This window comes from Macrotis lagotis, chromosome 6, assembly GCF_037893015.1.
Source record: "Macrotis lagotis isolate mMagLag1 chromosome 6, bilby.v1.9.chrom.fasta, whole genome shotgun sequence".
In the NCBI taxonomy this organism is placed as follows: Eukaryota; Metazoa; Chordata; class Mammalia; order Peramelemorphia; family Peramelidae; genus Macrotis; species Macrotis lagotis.
This window is the reverse complement of record NC_133663.1, coordinates 198,994,370-199,014,356: the sequence shown is the minus strand read 5'-3', so window position 1 is coordinate 199,014,356 and position 19,987 is coordinate 198,994,370. Positions and strand designations below refer to the sequence as shown.

Below are 19,987 nucleotides of genomic sequence, written 5' to 3'. Positions count from 1 at the left end.
CAAATAAATACATCCTTGAATAAAAAAAATACTAGAAGATACAAATATGTGTAAACTAACTAAGGTAAACTATATTCTACCTTATTTATTAGTAAAACACAATTCTATGTATATGTAAGCTATCTAGAATACTTTGAGAATTTTTTCAATTGAGAAAAATGATTTTCTTGAATTTATATAGTAACAGGAAGGGGTGGAGCCAAGATAGCAGAATACAATACAGTTTAAAACTATTCCAAACAGGTCTATGAAGTGTACCGGACTGAAGGCTAATAGAAAAATTCAGGGGAAAAAAAAGAAAGGTCAAAATGAAGCATGTGCCCTGCTCAAGACAGCATAGACACCAAGAGCAGCATGCAGATTCTGGGGACAAGGCTGAGCCAGAAGCAGGCTACAGGAAGCACTACAGATCCTAGAACAAGGGTACACATCAGAGCAAGAGGAGATTCCATATTTATAGCAAGGTACCCACATAACTCTAGGGGTGTAACAGGGGAAAAGTGCTAACACCACTAGCCAGGTTTGGGTTACAGATCAGAATGGACTGAGGAGGAGGAAGAAGTAGGAGCCCTTACCCATTAAGTAGACCTGGGCAATGTACCAAGAAAAGAGGAAGTCTAACAATCATGACGCTCAAATGTCAGGGAGAGAGCAGGTTCTTAGAACCAGAATCTAGTCCAGCCCTCAACGAAATAACAAGGGAAGTAATACCAAACAAAAAGAGAATCCCACAATTCTCTAAATGAATCTAAAGACCTCTCCAGCCAACAAAAAAAGGGGATGAGTCTAGCCTTATTCTACAGTTACTGGGTCTAAAAAACCAAAGTCAGGAATTTCCAGAAATTATGGAATGGAGGGATAAGTGATCAAACTTTGCAGTCCTTGCTTTGGATAAGGCCACTTTGAGGGTACTGAGAGTTCACTGGGCTCAAACTTGTGCCTGAGACATTAGGCAAACAACACATCCAGTACCTCATGAAAAGAGAAAGAACCAGCCCATAACAAACATTAAGTCTGAAGCCAGGAAGCAAACTGGGAGAATGAAGGGAAAAAGGATAAATTGCTTACATTCAAATATGAGGAAATGTGTCTCCTTGAAACTCTATCAAGAAGAAATAATTCAGACAAGGTCTGGGAGTGATTCTGTTATATCATGTTGAACTTAACAGAAAAATAGCATAAAGAAAGATAAGAGGAATTCATGGTGGGAGGGGAAGAAGGTAAAGAAAAGGAAAGAGGAAATTATCTCACTTAATGATGGTGCACAAGAAAGAAGGATAAAAAGGGAAATGGGAAAGAGAGACTGATGCTATGGTCTCATTCTCATCTCAACTGTAAAGCAAGAATGAATGTGCCTATACACACACACACACACACACACACACACACACAATAAACAGGAAGACAAAAGGGAAAGGAGAGATGAAGAAAGGTGTGGTATTAGATGGAGGGTATTAGTTTTAAGCAGAACAAACTAAAGATGTACAAAAATATTTACAGTTCTTTTTGAGACAAAAATAGTCATCTGAAGAGTGCTCATAAATTGAGAACTAAATGAATAAATGTAATGTAATACTTTGCACTATGAGAAACAATAGAGATGGTTCAGAGACACCTGAGAAGACTTGTAGAAACTGATGGAGAATGAAATGAATAGAATCCGAACAATTTATACAATGACAACAATACAAAAAAGCAAACAACTTTGGAAGAATTAGGAATGCTTATTAATGTAATGTCATACCACAATTCCAGAGAACTAAAAATAAAACATTCTACCCATCTTACGGAGATTTTTTTTGACTTGACTAAATCCATTTAGATTTGTCTATGTATCTATATCTATTTATGCATAATATATATATATTTATATATATATATATATATATATATATATATATATATAAAACCACGCACACATATATATTTTCAATAGATTTTGTTTTTTATTACCAGGGACAGAATAATAGTTGGAATGGGAGGACAAGAAGGCAGATTTTTCTGCTTAAAAATATTTTTTAAAAAAGAGAATCACAGAATTTTGGTTATCGAATTATTCAATCAGAATCTGGAACTATAGGTTACCAATAGAATATTGTTTCCAACCCTATAATTTTGTATCTATACTGTTAGATATGTTCACATTTAACAAAAATCTCATATCCCCAGAGAGGGCTATTATTATTATTGTTGTTGTTGTTGTTGTTGTTGTTGTTATTGAAGGCAAGTAAAGGATTATTATATTTTGTATTCTTATCAAATTTATCTTATCAAATTTACATCTTCTCTTTTCATAATTAAGTTTATTTACTTTTACTTTAAGCACATATGAAGTTTGTACATTTGAAATACTGTTGAGTGTTAAATTTACCTCAAGTAGTTCATTCTTGAGCCTCCCTGGAAAGATTATTTTATAATAAAATGCATCACACTATAGCTAATATTTTCAGATATGTGGACATTTATAAAGAAATGTAAATGAAAATGTCAAATAACAGCAACATTTTGCCAAGAACCTTCCATCCAGAAAAGAGTGGAACTAGGCAAAACAAGATTTTGGTTTAAGAAATTCTCATACTCTGAAGTACAAATCACTTCATTTATCTTATCTATTTTAGAGAAACAAACAGGAGAGAGAGAGAAGGGATTGATATTTGTAGTAGCTATTTCTTCTTGCTTTATTCTAAGATTTTTGGTTTGTTAGATCTAGTTTGGACTAGGCCTAGTATTTCTGTAACAAATTTTCTTAATATGAAGTTTAGATTTCTGAAATATTTCCAAGTTCCTAATATTACTCTCTTCTTAGTAATTGTTTGCACATTTAAGAAGGCAACAACTCACATATGTCTCTCCTTTATATCATTCCCCATCTAGAGATAAATATAGACTTTGCCGATAAATTATTCTATCTTCGTTCTGTTCTTTTAACTATCTCTCCAGATTTTCTTATCCAGTAATGAAATTCAAACCTAACATGATATTTTGGTCTTACCTAAAAAAAAAATGTTCAACGAGAAATAGTTTGCCTTTTCAATCAATTATTGCTCACTAAATATACATTAAAACAACACTGACATTTCCACTGTGACACAGCATTGGAAACTCTGAATACAATTTTGCTGCCCACTCACCATTACTTGTTTTTCTCCCCCGCCCACCCTCCTATCTTTCTTAATTGTCCCCAAGGTCCTTTTTGTATTAGTGCTTTCCAGGTTTCTCCTACTTAAAAATCTGTATATCTAATTATTTCCCTAAAGAATTAATTTGCATATATGTTTCAAATAAACTAGTACTTCTCTTCCTTTTTATTTTCTTGCTTATTTTGATTCTTGGTTTTTTTTGTTATTTATGGCATTTTTTGCATTTACATTATATCCTTTCTTTATTCCTCTGTTTCCTATTAACAGGGATGTTAAATCAGAGTGTACTTAAAAGTGATCTCTAGACATCTCTCACAAAATCATTACATATCCATCTAGATTGCCCTTGGGTATTACAACTTCTTAACAAGATATTTCACTTCAACAATGAGAAAATAGAAAACAGCAAACTCTAATACTGCCTTTAAATGCTATATGATTTCTGTTTCATACAGAATAAATTTTAAGAATTTGAAATGTAGGTAAAAACATATAAATGAAGGAAGTCAACTATGACATCATAGAAATGTTCTAAGGTAGAAAATATACAATATAAACACATATAAATATATTCAGAAAAAGAAAACAAGAAAGATCATGATTTACTAAGACTTTGTGCATGTCACTGCTTATACCAATTGGTTATCATATTTAAAATAGTATTATAAACAATTATATTATTTTTTAGTTATTTTATATATAAGGAAACAAAATATAATCAATATTATGCATACATTTAAAGCACATATGCATTATATATGTAATTAGCATTTTAAATAACTGACAATAATTAAACCAAAACAATTTGCTATTAATTCATAATTATAGAAAGCCAATCAAAAACTACTATGATATGAACCATATCTATATATCTATCATATATAATTAATGTTAAATTAAGTTCTTTTTACTACAAAACATATGTAAACACATATAAACAAAATAGCAACTTCTTTGTAAGTCACAAATATTTCTTATTTTGAAGTGCTCATGGGAAACTCACACCTGCCACCTTTAAAACTTTCTCATTAGAGGCTTCACTGAAATCTCAAGAGTGCTGTAATTAGTTTATCAAACAAACAAAAAAAGTGAATGAACGTAGTGGAATATATTTGTCTAAAATGCACCCTGAATATGATATATAGATCTAGTCATCCGAGTGATGGTTGCCTCAAAATCTAGTAAAATTATGCCGAGTACTTACTGAGTGTAAAATAAATTTTATCCTCTTTTTTTCTATTTCTGTACTTCAGAAATCTGCAATTTTTTTCTTAAGAAGAACTGACATGCATATATATCTAATTTGCAAACTTAGTGTCAAACTAACCTGAAGGCCTTTTTTGTCTATCTTTTCCACTTCCTCATTAAAAACAAAAGGTATTCATCACCAGATTTCAAAGGCAAGTGACTAATGTGATTCAGTCTGCTTTGCCTGCTCACTAATGTATAGTCCCATGAATAACTTTCAAGTCTTATTCTTTCTCAGAGTGGACAGATTCTTGCAACCTCCCTTTAGCATTCATCCTCCCCTTAATGCTCCCAAAGACATATATAGAGGATAGTTGAAAGAAAACATAATAGATTGTCAAAAGTTTGGTAGTGTTTTTGTAAGAAAAATGGGAACAAAGTGGACATATTAAAGACATGTCATGATTCATGCTCTGAACTGTACTTTGTTTCTTATGCCTTATCTCCATGGACTCTTTAATTTAACTGTTGATTAAGAGAAGACTAACTACTGAATTTCTCTGGCCAGTAAAGGAAAAAAGATATGTTTGCTCCAAGAGAGAATGGAAAAATTTGGGGTCATACAAAGCCAATACATGTTCTTTTACATCTGATTCCAAATTTATTGTGTCCAACAAAAGAGGTTCAATGTTAAATAAGTATGCTTGAAGCCTTATGTTAACAGTCTATAATTCCTAAATATTGAATTATCATCTTTGATATTTTGTTTTTCATAGCTATTCCAATCCCCATTCAAATTCTGACAGTTTTTTGGCCAATATCTTTCAGCTTTTTCCTTTCCTAACCTTGTTGTACCTCAATTTCCTCAACTGTAAAATAAGAGGCTTGAATTATATAACTTCCAAATCTAGATAAAATAATCTATGATCCTTGCATTCATCTCACTCTATTTTCAGTTTCAAAGTTTAGAACTAGTTATATTTAGGAGGCAGCTAGGTCGCACAGTGGATAGAGCACCAGCCCTGGATTCAGGAGTACCTGAGTTCAAATCTGCCCTCAGACATTTAATAATTACCTATCTCTGTGGCCTTGGGCAAGCCACTTAAGCCCATTGTCTAGCAAAAACCTTAAAAAACCCCAAAAAACTAGTCATATTTATTCTGCAATCAACATTATCATTTCATGAGTCATATTCTAAATCTGGGAATTTTATACTTTTGAAAACTAAACTAAAAAATTGCTTATATCATCTTAGATGTATGTCAAGTTTAGCTAGTTAAGATCAAAATATGTTCACAGAAGGAAAAACTAAATACATTTATTATTCACACTTTCACTTAGATATATCCATATATCCAAGAAATCTTGTTGACTGCTTCCTAAAATATCTATCCTATGAATACTGTAGGCACTACAATTTTAAATGCAAATATAATGACAAAGAACAAATACTTATGTGTCTCTATTTCATAAAAATAGAAGTTATCTAATTGTGATAAGTGGGAAAGCAACTTTAAAAATTCATGTATAGGCAAAAAAAATCACATGCTCAAACACTTTCCCTATATGTTGTAAATATCATATTTCTCTCTTTCAGAATTAAAAGTGTTTTATACAAGTGTTCAAAAAAACAATGGCTAAACTGAAACATTTAAAATTTTATTTAAACACAAAATCATCCATATTTTTCAGTCAAAAGCTTCGTAAGTCTTTTCCAAAGATATTAAACAGTACCAACTATAAAATGAAGTCCTTGAGAAATGACATTGTATGATACCCTGATGATGTTTAATATACTATCAAAATATTGATATTTTTATAACTTACATGAGAAAAATGTCAAGGGATATAGTAGTATTATAAAGTTTATAAAAGGTTACATTTGTTCTGTTCAGTTTCTTCAATAAGCAATGGCCTGTGCTTAACAGAAGCAAGTTTCAAAGATTTCTATATTTAACAACCTATGTCAATCATTTTCATTTTGTGTCAGATTTTGTTTTTAATGTCCACTAAGTTCTGATTCATGACAGAAATATTATTGGAAACTGTATTAGGGTTATTTCTGTGAGTTTATTCAAGTGCAAATTTATAAACTAAGTATAAATTCAGACTAAAGAGTATTCTCAAAATCTGAGAGCTCATATCTGTCTCCCTGAGAAAATGTTACACTGTAAAAAGACCAGTCAGAATTTGTATAGTCAATCTTCAGAGAAGATAATCTATTACATTTTTAAAAGGGGGTAAAATGATCTCTAGTCAATATCACAGCTATTTATGGAGCAAATTATAGATTGACAAATTCATTCCAAGTTTACCTGCATTTAGTATTACTCTGAAAATTATGTTCTGCAACTAATATAACTGAGGATAAGAAATTGAGAGCAGGCCTCTGGGTCAAGAAGATTTGGATTCAGGTCCCACCTCTGACAAATATTGGTTATGTGATCCTGGGTAAGACACTGAATGTCTTGCCTTTTGGTTTTATTAAGCATATTGGATTCTTAATGTTACTGATTCAGACACTGATTCACAAAATTCCTCTTAAGAGAATTCCCTATAATGATTCAATCACAGATTGAATTAAAAAGTAGAAGGGGCAGGGGGAAAGGGTGGATATTATTTATCTTGGAAAATTACTTAATTTTATTTTGGGGACTGGTTACCATTCAGTAATAAACATTTAGAATTATAGCTGTAAAAACCTGATATTAAGAAATCTTGGCAAAACTTTTTTTTCTAAAATATGCAAAAATCCTTTCTATTTTCATAACTTTTATATATTTTTAAACTATTACAACAAGGTAAAGGCTTTAGACAAATCACTAAAAAATGTATGTGGTTTTAAGTGGATGTTCTTATTGCAATTTGAAAATGGGGTAAACAACTTGAATTTCTCTCAAGTTGAATTCTCAAGCTTACTTCCAAAAAAAATCCTGGGAGTACAAGCCAAGTAATGAGATCCCACAAGAACCAGAATCAATGAGAAGAGAAAAAAGAAGAAGAAGAAAGAAGAAGAAGAAGAAGAAGAAGAAAAAGAAGAAGAAGAAGAAAGAAGACAAAGAAGAAGAAAGAAGGTGAAGAAGAAAGAAGACAAAGAATAAGAAAGAAGGAGAAGAAGAAGAAAAATTGTTCTCTAAATTTCATGAATCAAAATTTTGTGTTACACAAGGTACTAGTTATACCAATAAAATAATCCCTTCAGACTGTAACCCTGCTAAGCAGTTCTACCGATCTTGTTTTTTCACATTAAATTTTAAAATGCTTCATTTATCAATAAAAGCACATTTGAGTATTGATTAATGGACTCAGTTCACATCTTAAAATCATGCAGCTCACTTCATAAGTTCGGTATCTGTAGATTCCCAAAAGACTGTTGTTTATAATTTTAAGTATGTTCTCAAATAACAATATTTTTCTCCCCTGTATTTTGCAAAAAGATACGGCAAAATGAGAAATTTTAAATGACCTAATTATTTTATGAAACTTTCCTCTTGCAATTCTCACATCTCAAAATATCACACTGACTTAAGATCTTTTATATTCTAGTAAAATCAAACAAATCAAAGCTTATGTGTTCCCTTTCTTAAAAATCTATCACAAATAAATAACAAATTAGACAAGACTCTGAAAATATAAATGACTCAAATACGTAATAGAGAAATAGGTTGTACCAAAGTAAAGAAATATTTATTATATCAATTATGGCTAAAAGTTAATGAAAATACTTTTACCTTTATTAAATATGAAATCTACTATGGTAATGTAGTATAGTATATAGTACTATGGTACATATTGCTATTTTCAATATAGTACTATATTATATATATAATTTTATATAGTTCTATAGTAGACTTTAAGTTCTAAAAGAGAAAGTATTTTCATATAATACTATAACACATTATATACTTATGCACTTAAGGACTATTTTTAAATGTAAAATTGACACAAAAATCAAGTTTTGTGAGTATGCTTCAATAACTAATGCAACATATCATTTGTAATTTATCTAAAATTCAGTCCTTTCTCCCATGGTAATACTAATTTGGGAATCATATTTCTCCTATAATCTTTGCCTGATTTATGGATCACAAATATATGTATGTATGTATATAATGTGTATATACATATGGAGAAATATAAATCCACATACACACATATGATTACATTACTATCAAAGGTGCAAAGAAGTATCTCTTCAAGAATCAACAGAACTTCTGAATCAGTAACATTAAGAATCCAATATGCTTAATAAACCAAAAGGCAAACTGTTCTTCATAGAAAGAAGACCATCATGGAAGAAAGTTCAAGGTCCCTCATCTGGCATTCAATACTTCAACTTATTAATCAGTCTTATCTTCTCTATGCTTCCCCATTGCTTCGAAAACCCTGCTTGCTCACTTCTCAACGTCTCAGAATCCCTTGTTTCTTTCAAAATTGCTCAAGCACAACTGTAAGATTTTCCTCATTCTCACAGCTACTTCCTCCCTATTTCTCCAAATTATTCCCATGACATTCTAAATAATAGGAAAGACAGTGCTAAAATCAGGTTTACTTTTTTCCCATTACAATGTTCTTTCATGGCACCAAGCTATTTGTTGCTTTTTTTTTCAACATCTTCAAGAATGCAGTTATATAGAATCACATCATCTCTTAGAGATAGAAGGAATTTCAGAGTTTCTCTTGGCCAACTAATTGTTAATCTTTCTGACTGAAAACCTGAAATGAGAGGCAACCTGCCACCTCCTGAAACAGCTCACTTCACTTTTAGAACAACCTTATATTTAGGAAATTTTTCCTAATATGAAGCCTAAAATTTTCCTCTTTGCCACCTCTACACAGTGTGCCTGGTTCTGTCCTTTGAGGTCAAACAGAACAAGTCTAATTCCTTTTCCAGATGACAACCCCTTCAAACACTCAAACCGAGGTATCACATTCCTGTACAGATTAAATAACCACAGTTCCTTCAGTTGACTTCTTTGATACTAACCAAGGCCTTTGTTCAACCAGTCTTTAGTTTATCAGTCTCTTTCCTAAACTGACTCCAAAACTGGACCACAAAACTCTAGATATGGTCTGACTGAAAAAGAATAGAGTTGTATTTTTGCTACTTCTTTATTCTTGCTCAAACCAGTCTGAAGACACCTTAGCTTTTTGAGGGGCTGACACATTTTATTTAACTAAAGAAGCACTAAGAAAGTTAGCTGCTTTCAGGTAAATGACTATCTAACCATACCTTCCCCACTACATACCAAGTTTTCAGGGGAAAAAATATCTACTCTCCATCTTGGACAACACTATTTTTTGAATAATGATTTACATTTATTTTTATTAGATTTCATCTTATTAATTCAACCCATATTCTAGTTTGTTGAGATCATTTTAACCTGACTGTTTATTCATTGTGTTAAGTCATCCTTCCCAGCTTTATGTGACGTGAAGCTAATGATTATGCTTCTTATTTCTTTATCCCAATTACTGATAAAAATGTTAAGCAATACATAGCCAGAAACAGATCCTTAGGCATTCCACTTGAGACCTCCTGCCAAGCTGAGATTAAACCATTAATGACTACTCTTTAAGTATTTCAATCAGTCTCAAATTCATGAAATTTTATTATTGGCTAATCATATATTTCCATATTTTCCACCAAGAATAAGAGATATTTTATCAAATATTTCACTAATATCTAAGTAAACTACAATTACAATATTCCCTTGATGCTCTAGTGTAGTAATATTATCATAAAAGAAATAAGGTTAACCTCATGAGACCTGTTCTTAATGAAGCAATTCTGGCTTTCTAATCATTGCTTCTTTTTGCCATGTGTTTTTATTCTCCATCTCTGTACTAATTTGTTCTAGAATTTCCCAAGGAATCATAAGCTAAGCTCATTGACCTATTATTTGCAAACTTTATTTTTCCCGTTTGAAAAATAGAATTATTTTTCTCTTTTCTAGCAACATTCCATGTTATGTTAGCAAATAGAAAAGAGGCATTTCAAAGTTAATATGGTACACACTGACAGGTGGAAATATGAATCTTGAAAGCTTTAGGAAAGTCCCTTACTTCAAAGGATTCATATTTGAAAACTCCCTACTTGGCTACTTGTACCAAGAAGTAGATGTTTTAGGGACATGGAAGAAGGGAACAAGAATTGTAGCTATGAACCAAAAAAGGTACAAAGGGTCTTTTCCTTTGATCATAGTGAGGAAATGAAGGAAGTATAAAAAATCATCTTCCTACTGATAGTACAATTTGAAGACTTGTTTCTTTTGTTCCATTTGCTTAGGCACTTTGATATATTTATGAATTCATAAAGGAGAATACTTCTTTCAGTGACATAGATCACAGTCCACTGACTGTGGTACTTCATGGTACTAGTCCTTGTATTACTATCAGACTACCATTCAAGTAGCCCATTTTATAGTCTTCCTGACATGTGAATAATGCTAAGGCTTTTGAAGACATGGAAGTACATAAAAAAAGACTCCCTTCAATTTAATTTTTAAAGTTTATAATCACGACATATAGCTCTCACCAGCACCAACTGGAATTATAATTTGCTCCTGACTCTACTTTAACCAATGGTAAAATTAAGAATGTTTAAACAAGGATTAGATTAGGGAAGGGTAAGGAGGCCTCTCCAAGTTATAACTACACTAGATAGTACTCTACCAATTCATTATCCCAAAAGTCTTTTGGCTTTGAAACTAAACTATTAAAGTAATTTATTGAATCTCTTGAAAATAGCTTTAAATCTCTGTATGAAGAGAAAATGTCAGTCAACCAAAAAGCATGTAAGAGTTCACTAGGTATAAGGCACTGTGTTAAGTGCTGGGGATTGAAAGAAAGACAAATTCAATATCTCTGCACCCAAGGAGTTCACATTCTAATGGAATAGGAAAGATCAGATTTGAGTTTTAAATAACATAGTGTCCAAGACCTCCAAGAAACATGTGGAAAAGCAAACAGTACTCAGTGACTTCCTCAACCAGAACAAAGAATCTCCAAACAGGGACTTTTTTGTCATCTCTATGAGGAGAGAGGAAGGGGTCTTGAAAGATTCCTGACTTTGATGATGAGAGCATTTGTCCTAGAATGGGAATTCTGGAATAGGGAAGAATAAGAAAAAATAGTTTATGACTTTTAAAGTTAGGAAAATGTATATTTACTAAGAAATGTAATAAATCATTATAGAATAATCAGAAAACCCATAGAAGAGTATGTCAAGTTTTATTAGAAGACAATAATTGTTTCGGGGCAGCTAAGTGTGGCAGTGAATACAGTACCAATTCTGGAGTCAAGAGAACCTGAGTTCAAATTTCAACCTCATATACTTAAAGCTTAGCTGTGTGACCTTAGGCAAGTTATTTAACCCCATTGCCTTGTCCCCCTCCAAAATAAAGAATACAGTTTTTATTATAAGTTAACAACTCAAAAGCTAACTTTTACAAATATTAACATTCTATACTAGAATCTTGAATCCCTTTATCCAAAAATGGGAACAGGAGTATCTATGACCGTTCAATCTGTGAAGGAACCCAGTAACTCACAGTTCATAAAGAGTGGCCTGCTGTTAATGAGTGGTTGCAATATTTGCCATGTGGTCTGTGGGCTGAACTTTAACAATATTCATGTTTGCAATATGAAAATACTTATCTTTTGAATTCTATTACAGATTCATTTATTTATATTTATATATAAAAAGTATGCTTTTTTAGTATGATTTTATTTATAGTGAACACATCAACTAAGGGGGACAAGTAATGTTAAGAAGTTTCTGAGACTTTTGGATCATTAAAAGGGCCAAAGATTGAAAATAATTAACAACCATTAGACTAGTTCATCTGAATGTCTCCAGACAGGAATAAATTCAATTCATTTTAAAATAATAGCTCACTGTTTAATTAATTTATCAATTTTGTTGAACAAGCCTATTATTGACCATATATATGTATATGTCATATACATATATATTTATATACTTTTTTCATCTCTTCCCTCACCTAATGTCTCTGTCTCTGTCTCTCTCCTATCTCTTTGTCTTTCTTTCTCTGTCTGTCTCTCTGTCTCTGTCTCTCTCCCTCTCTCTCTCTCTCTCTCAAAAACCTTCTCTCTCACTCTCTGTTTCTCTCAGGGTTAATGTAAATGTACTTCTTTATTATACAAACATGTAAATTCCAGTATTTAAGTTGTCCAAATTATTATTCCCTAAATTCCCTTAATTTTCACAAGCACACGATTTATCCCTGTGCCCATATTGGCAAGTACAGTAAAAGGTAACAAAGGGCTTCTAGGGAGATGTAATGTTGTTGATAGAGAACAGTGGCAAAGTCTAATTTGGATTTTACCAAAGCTAAAGAATACATTCCTAAAGAATGAGTGTCTTTTAAAAAAAATCAAGAATGCACTAGATTTAACATTTCCAGTTATTTCTTCCCATTTTCAAGTGTTAACTCATGTGTCTAAGGATAAAACAACAAGGGTGTGGTAGAGGAAACTGAAAAATGTAATTTTATATACATATATATGTATTCTACCTTGAAGACTGACAAATTAACTAATATATACCTAAGTATATGTTTATATACTGTCCCGTTTAAATGAGAAGATATTTTAGGCAAGATCTATAAATATTATCTAGTTTGCTATGGGCATACATAGCTGAGATTTTTAAGGTATTATATAATAAATTGTCTCAGGATTATCATGAGCAGAGTTCCCTCAATTATAAGCTCATTTTTTGATTAAAAAATGTATCCAGTTCCTAGGAAATTCTTCTAAATCATGAAATATTTATATTACAAATTTGGCCAAATTTTGCATATTCCATGTAAATTAAAGCTTAATCAAATACAGTATCTCCAAATGAAATATAACACAGAAATCAAATATAGAATATGTAAATATCTCTAATAATAAATTTCAATTTTATCTGCATGCAAAATGGGTTTTATAATAGTTAATATGTGTCTTAGAGTAGATCTCTAGTAGGCAGGTCAGCAGGGCAAGATAGAGAATTTGCATGATGATCCAGAAGTCAAGAATTCAAGTTCACCTCTGACAAATACTGGCTATATGACCCCAGGTAAACTACTTAATCTTTCAATGGCCCAAGCAACATTATAAACTGAAAAACTTTCCAGTAGCTGATCTTCACTGGTAGAGGGAGATTTCTCAACCAGTACTTCCCTTCACCAATGAAATCCCAAGAGTGGAGCTAACAATAGCAAAAAAAAGTCAGGAGGGGTGTGGGAGTGTGGGAGATGTGAAAAGAGGTTGATGGGAGTGATATGCATGATACCTTTTGACAACAGTCAAAGGATAACTAAGTATGTCAGTGGAAAGTGCTTTTGTTCTCATTATTGAATGCATTGTAAAATATAAGAAAATATAGCCTCATTTAATAAAGATCTTTTATAATTACAATATTTGCATGTTACAGATGTACAAAGGTACAGATATAGAACACCAAAATTTAATGAAAATAATAAATTGTGGTGATTTATATCATTTCCTGGTTTTAAATAAAAGACTAGTGTTCTATAGCTGAATTAAAAAATAAAAAATGTAAAATGGATAAACTTTAAAAATATCCTTATAAAATGGTAGTGCAAATCCTCAGGTCTTATTTTGTGAAAGGCTCATTTTCTATTTACCACCAGATTAGCACCAAAAGTTGAAGGCAAAGTTTATTTGTGTACTTCAGTTTTTCAAGGGAACACTATGTTTGTTTATTTATTCTCAATAGATAACAAAAGGAATTCTGAAAAATCATTCTTTTAAAAAGCACTTATTTTTTATAGTTTGGTGAAGTTCTACCATCATCATAAGATAAAAATGTGCATATGATTAATTGCTACTGCTATACAATTGCCATATAAATCGTTGTAAATAAATTGTCACTAAATAAGATTAACCTTAGTACATAGCAACATGGTCAATATATCTTTCAGAATTGTGGACACTTCTCTAAATTTAAAATTCATAGAGAAAGTGTATAAAAGATTATTCTTCACAGAAAACTGATGAAGGAGTAGGAACCATAGAATCTTTGGGCTAGAAAGGAAATTAGATAGATCTGAAGAGGAAACTGAGGCCAAAGGAAATGAAAAACCTAAGCACCAATTTCCCCAGTCAAATCCCCTTCAGTGCCAACTCAATTTTATAATTCTTTGCTGAGCAACATACAAACTGTTCATTTCACCAAAATCATGGATTTCCTTTCACTTACCCTTAGTTTTTTTTTCTATTTTCCTCTCTGGATTTTTCATTATAACTTCATCTTCATAATTCAACAATAGCATCATATTACCCCATAACATCAGTGTATGCCAAGAGTCAGCATCAAACTTATTATTTGCATAACATGACCATAGAAACTTTAAAATACACTTCTTTGCTTTCTACACATATGAATACTAAGATTTTGAAAGGGACTTTGACAAAGTATTTTAAAACCTTTCAATTTCTGTTCCACAAATCCCACCAATTTTTCACTATTTCATTTTGAATCTGCTAGACAGTAATAGGTAGGCAAGGTATTAGATATCTGATTCATATGACATCCTCTCTTTTCTAATAAATACTAAATCAGAACAAAGGTTCTAGTTTTGCTTCTCATAGAGGAAAAAAAAGAATAAATTATATCTTTCTATTGCTGTTCTTGCAAGCTAGTTAATTGCATTTGTTTCATATACCGTCAAACAGCTTGGTACATTAATTATATTCTGTAACACCAAGCTCTTCTGATTCACTCTGTCACTTCCACTGAACACTTTAATTGTATTCCTTCTAGTTACACACCTTTTTTTGTTTGTTTGTTTCAACATGCTGATAATTGTGTAGTCTGTGCAATTTTTACATGTACATTTCTGATATTCTAACCATAACCTCATATGGAGATTAAAACCAATTTTTAAAGGCTATATTAAATGCTTTTAAGCATAACAATTAAAAAAAATAGGATGAAACCTCTACATTTCTTTATTTTAAACAAGCCAAACTTATAAAGCATAACCTGTATGGAATGGAGTACAGTTACCATACAGTAACTTGAAATGATTAGTTTCAAAACATTTCTACTTAAAAGAAAAAAAACAGAAGCAACAAAAGATAACATGCATTATTACCTCCTATCATTGGAGCAAAAGATAAGTTGCCCATGACTGCAAACATATATTATACAATAAGTAAACTAATCTGTATCATTTCATGTTCATATGGAGACCTCATTTTGATTCTGATTCCTAGAATTCCTCAAGTAGCAAAGCTTGTTCCCACAGAAATGCAAAAATGACCAGTGTCTGGGATAGTGACTTAAGTCAGAATACAAAAGCTAGTACAAAGTTAACATGGAAACTTAAAGGAGAATGGATATCAGGAGGTAGAACTAATATGGGCCCCAGAGACAGCTATTCTTCATGAATGTTAAAAGATGATATACAACATTACAATTCACATTATACAATATTGGTCACCATAGTATTTTGAATTTAAGTTTTTAACACAGCATGCCCTAATCCTTCCTTTTCTTCATTTTTTTTTTACTACTAATAAAAGTAAAGCCTACTGGTTCTACTATGTCAACATAAAATCCTTTCATATAAAGTCCTTTCATATAAAAGATTTTGAAATGCCTTCCCCCCCCACAAGAAGCTCCTATCATTTGAAAACTGCTCAGAAAATCAAATTTTAACAACAAAAGACATAAAAATCTCAGCACCAATATTAGTTCCTTGACAGATTGACTGAATCTAAAGAGAGACACCTACAGCACCTGTTCAAAATCCCATTGTCTCTGAACACTCTCAGCTAAGCTTTCCCTATTAGCTAGCCTATTTTTCTGAAAGCTCATTGCTTTCCTGTTTCAAAGACTCAGAAGACTCCCCCACCCTTCTTTTGACAGTTTTCTCCATAAAGCTCAAAATTCTTCATACTAATTTCATAATATAAATGAATATTCCAAAACACAGGTGTCATTAATCTAGATGTCTGTTTTCAAATTCCTAACTTATTTTTACCATCTTCCAAAATGAGCAATTACCATATTTGATAAGCTGATTCTCTAAACAAAAGTTTAGCCACTACATCACAGAAAATAATGTTAAAGAAAATGACATCTAGCCATATTTGAAGTATTTACTGACATTTCTTTTTTCTAACCACACTGATAAATTGCTATTTCTAGTCACTTTATCCATTCTTTGTCAATAGGGGGAAAATCTTATAAACATACTTTCAACAGTTCCAGAAACAAAAGAAAAAAAGAAGCTTCTCCCCCAATTACCCCCCCAAAAGCTCTTGTACCATATTACATGCTTTAATTGAAATAAACCTATTTAAGATGCTCTTATGTTATTTTACATATGTCTTCTATTAGGCTCAAGAAAACTACTCTAACAAAAAAAGAATAAATTTTTCTTGAGGGTTTTAAACTTACCATAAACCTGAAAATATACAAATCCACAGAGGAGGAGATGTGTAAACATTAGCAGACACATTCTGACATATTAAAAAAATGATCCAGATTGCATAAAATATCAGTTCCAGAAAGCAAAAGGAGAAAAAAAGAGGGTCCTTTTTTAAAAAACAAAAGAGGCAGGTCTTAAATTTAGACTTCCCTAGAAGCTAATTAAAGTAAAGGGCAAATCTCAAGATCAAAAGATGTTGGAAAGGTCTTGAAGAGAGTACATTTAGTTGCATCCAGATTAACAGAGGGAGTTCCAAAGGCTGCTAGATTTCCACACTCTGCTTCCTAAATTTGCACCCATCCACATCAGGTAAAGGATTTATCCAAGTGTGTCCTAAATGCGGTTCTTAGACATTCACTCCAAAGCCAAGTTCTTTCTTCAGAAGTCAAGAAGAAAAATGGAAGAAAAGGACCTCATTCCAAAAACGTCCCATTACATTGCCGAAAAAACCATAGGCTGGACTGCTTTTCTTCCCACCCTCTTTCTTTCTCATCCGCCTTAATTCCGTCCAGTTTTGGCTGTTATCGTTTGTTTGTTTTTTTAATTCATTTAATTTATTTTATTTATTTTTACTTAACTTCCATAAAAAGAATGTGACAATACAACATTTTTGCAGGCAGTCTTGACTTAGGGTTTGGGGGTTTTTGCTTTTTTCCTGTGCAACCTTTCTCCACTGTTTTCCCCCTTTTCCAAAAGAAAGTGAACAAGATTCAGAATTAAAATTAAAAAAAAAAAGAAATTGAGGTCTGAAACTCTCAATTCGGCGTTGCTTGAGGGAGGGAGGGAAAAAAGTGAGTGGCGAGGCTAGGGGTTGCTGCTGCTGTGCTGCTGCTGCTGCTGCTGCTGGCTCTGCCCCGCCACCTCCGCTGCTGCTGCTCCTGCTGTTATGCAATTGTGAATGGGAAGGGCTCGCGGGAAGGAGCTAAACTGGATGATGTTTGTGTGTTTGTGTGTGTTTGTGTGTGTGTGTGTGTGTGTGTGTGTGTGTGTGTGTGTGTGTGCGCGCGCGCGCCCCTCGATAGAGATGGAGAGAGTCCAGGGAGGCACCGTCCACTCCGGGCTGCTCCCGCCGCCGCCGCCGCCGCCGCCTCTGCTGCAGATCCAACCCGAGGCCTCCGAAGTAGGCGTCCTTCTCCCTTCGCAGATGCTGCTGCTCCTGCTCCTGCTCCTGCTGCTGCTCCTTCTCCTCCTCCTCCTCCTCCTCCTCCTCCTCCTGCTGCTGCCGCTGCTGCTGCTGCTGCTGCTGCTAGATGGACCAGAGGAGGGAAAGGCAGCCCGGAGTCGGTCCCTGGGCCAGGGGAAAGAGAATATGAGGGCGTGGACTAAGCTCCTTCCACTTCCAGACTCCACCACATGCCCATTCCCTGGGATCTTGGCTAGGAAGGGGGAGGGAAGAGAAGGGATGTGAGTGGATAAAGGAAAAGGGGGAAAAAAAACTATTAGGCAGCTAGGCTAGGGTGAAAACTGGCTGCGCAGACACTAGATTCCTTCCCTCCCCCTGAGTCTCCTCCCTTCCCCAAACCTCGCCCCTCTCTGTAGGAGAAAGGTAGAATTTACGTGCCTGCTCCTCTCTGCTTCCCGTTTAATGAGCAGGTAATTTTCCTGGTGAGTGGTTTCATAGAAGCACTTCCTAATTATTCATCCCCTCTATACCTGCACACGACCTTCATCTTTAAATGCAAGGAAGATAAGAAAGGAAAATGCAAAAAGCCTTCAAAGGGAAGTCACATTCTTTAGTCTTTCCCTTCCCCCATTAAAAAAAAAAAGACCAAATCTGTAAACATACAAGCTTGGGTTTCAGGTAACCTTGCCCACACACTTTTAGGCGAAAAATGAAAGGGCTCCAGCGCTCCGCATTAGTCTTATGACTTGAAAAGTGAATTTAAAGTGAGATCTCCTCTAGGATCCAATGGTATTTTAAGAAAATTTAAAAATCTCACGAAAAAGGAAAGGCAGAAGTTGGAATATTGCCCCATCTTGAGATAGAAACCTCAACATTAAATTTGTAAAAGGTCTAAAACCTACGGAAGTTGAGTCAGTTACGGCCACAATTAATACCAGAAATGGAAGGAGTGGGGGAGTGGAGAAGCTGCAATTAAAATAAAGTTTAAAAAAAACCAACAACCACAAGTGAATGTACTGAAAGATCAAGGAAGGGCAGATTTAGATCAAAGAGATCCGAGCATACCCAGGGTCTTTAGTGTAAATAGCGTGGATGAGAACACGTGTGATCACAGGCTAGCTGGTAGCTGTTTGATGCTTGTGCTAAGGATTAGACAGTAGGTTACAAGAACACACACAGGTCCAGAGCCAAGAACAATACTAGACAGTGAATCTTTACTTCCCCCTACTGGAACACAGTAGGAAAAATATTTTATACGGGAGCAATAATCTCCTATTTCTGTATTTCCGTCAACTTAATGTTTAAATTCAGCATTACTTTCTTTACATAATCCATCAGCATTTCTTCGCAGTAAGGACAACTAGCCAATTTAAGACTGACAAAATCTTTGTCATAAAATATTAATCAAACGATGAATTCTGTAACACAGTTCTATAAAAAAGAAATACTAGCTTCTTAGGCAATTCATATGCAATGATTTTGGAATAGGAATGCTTCATTTATGTTTTATATAATGTGAAGGTAAGGAAGACTGAAATCGTCTTAATAATTCTTGTCACTGGTGATAGGGGATGGTAGTCTTGGTAGACATTGAGTACTCACTGAGTGTGAGCTGTATTTTCTGGGTATTTGGGGTAAGTTTTGGGATACAGAAGAATGTAATGTGTTACAAGATCAAGTTAAAAGACAATTGTTGTATTAAGATGTATATCAGAGAATAATGGACATAATAACTTCAACCACACACACAAAAAAAACCATCTATTTCTGACCTCAAACTGCTATTGAAGATTAAGGAAAACCCCTAAAACCAGGAAAGTTATAAATATTTCCTCACTCATTTACCATCATCAACTTCATTTTAGCTAAACTTGTTGCCATCTTTGTGGTCACTATTAAGGAAGTAATAAAAAATAAATGTCTTAGTAGAGTAGAAAAATCTACAAACTACAACTTAACAATTAAATGTAAATTTGGCTCCAAATATAATGCCCCCCCCACCTTCAACAAGCTTCTGGATAAAGAAATTTTATATATATATATATATATATATATATATATAT

At 33.2% G+C, this 19,987-nt stretch overlaps 1 protein-coding gene across 1 annotated transcript in view; it reads right to left on the bottom strand.

Moving 5' to 3' along the window:
• The window catches only part of ROBO2 (roundabout guidance receptor 2), a 795,143-nt gene extending 776,863 nt beyond the window's left edge, over positions 1 to 18,280 (bottom strand). The window contains 1 exon segment of the mRNA XM_074192780.1: positions 16,771 to 18,280. Coding sequence (XP_074048881.1) covers positions 16,771 to 16,831 — 61 coding nt within the window. The 5' untranslated portion in view covers positions 16,832 to 18,280.
• Between the last annotated feature and the right edge of the window lie 1,707 nt (positions 18,281 to 19,987).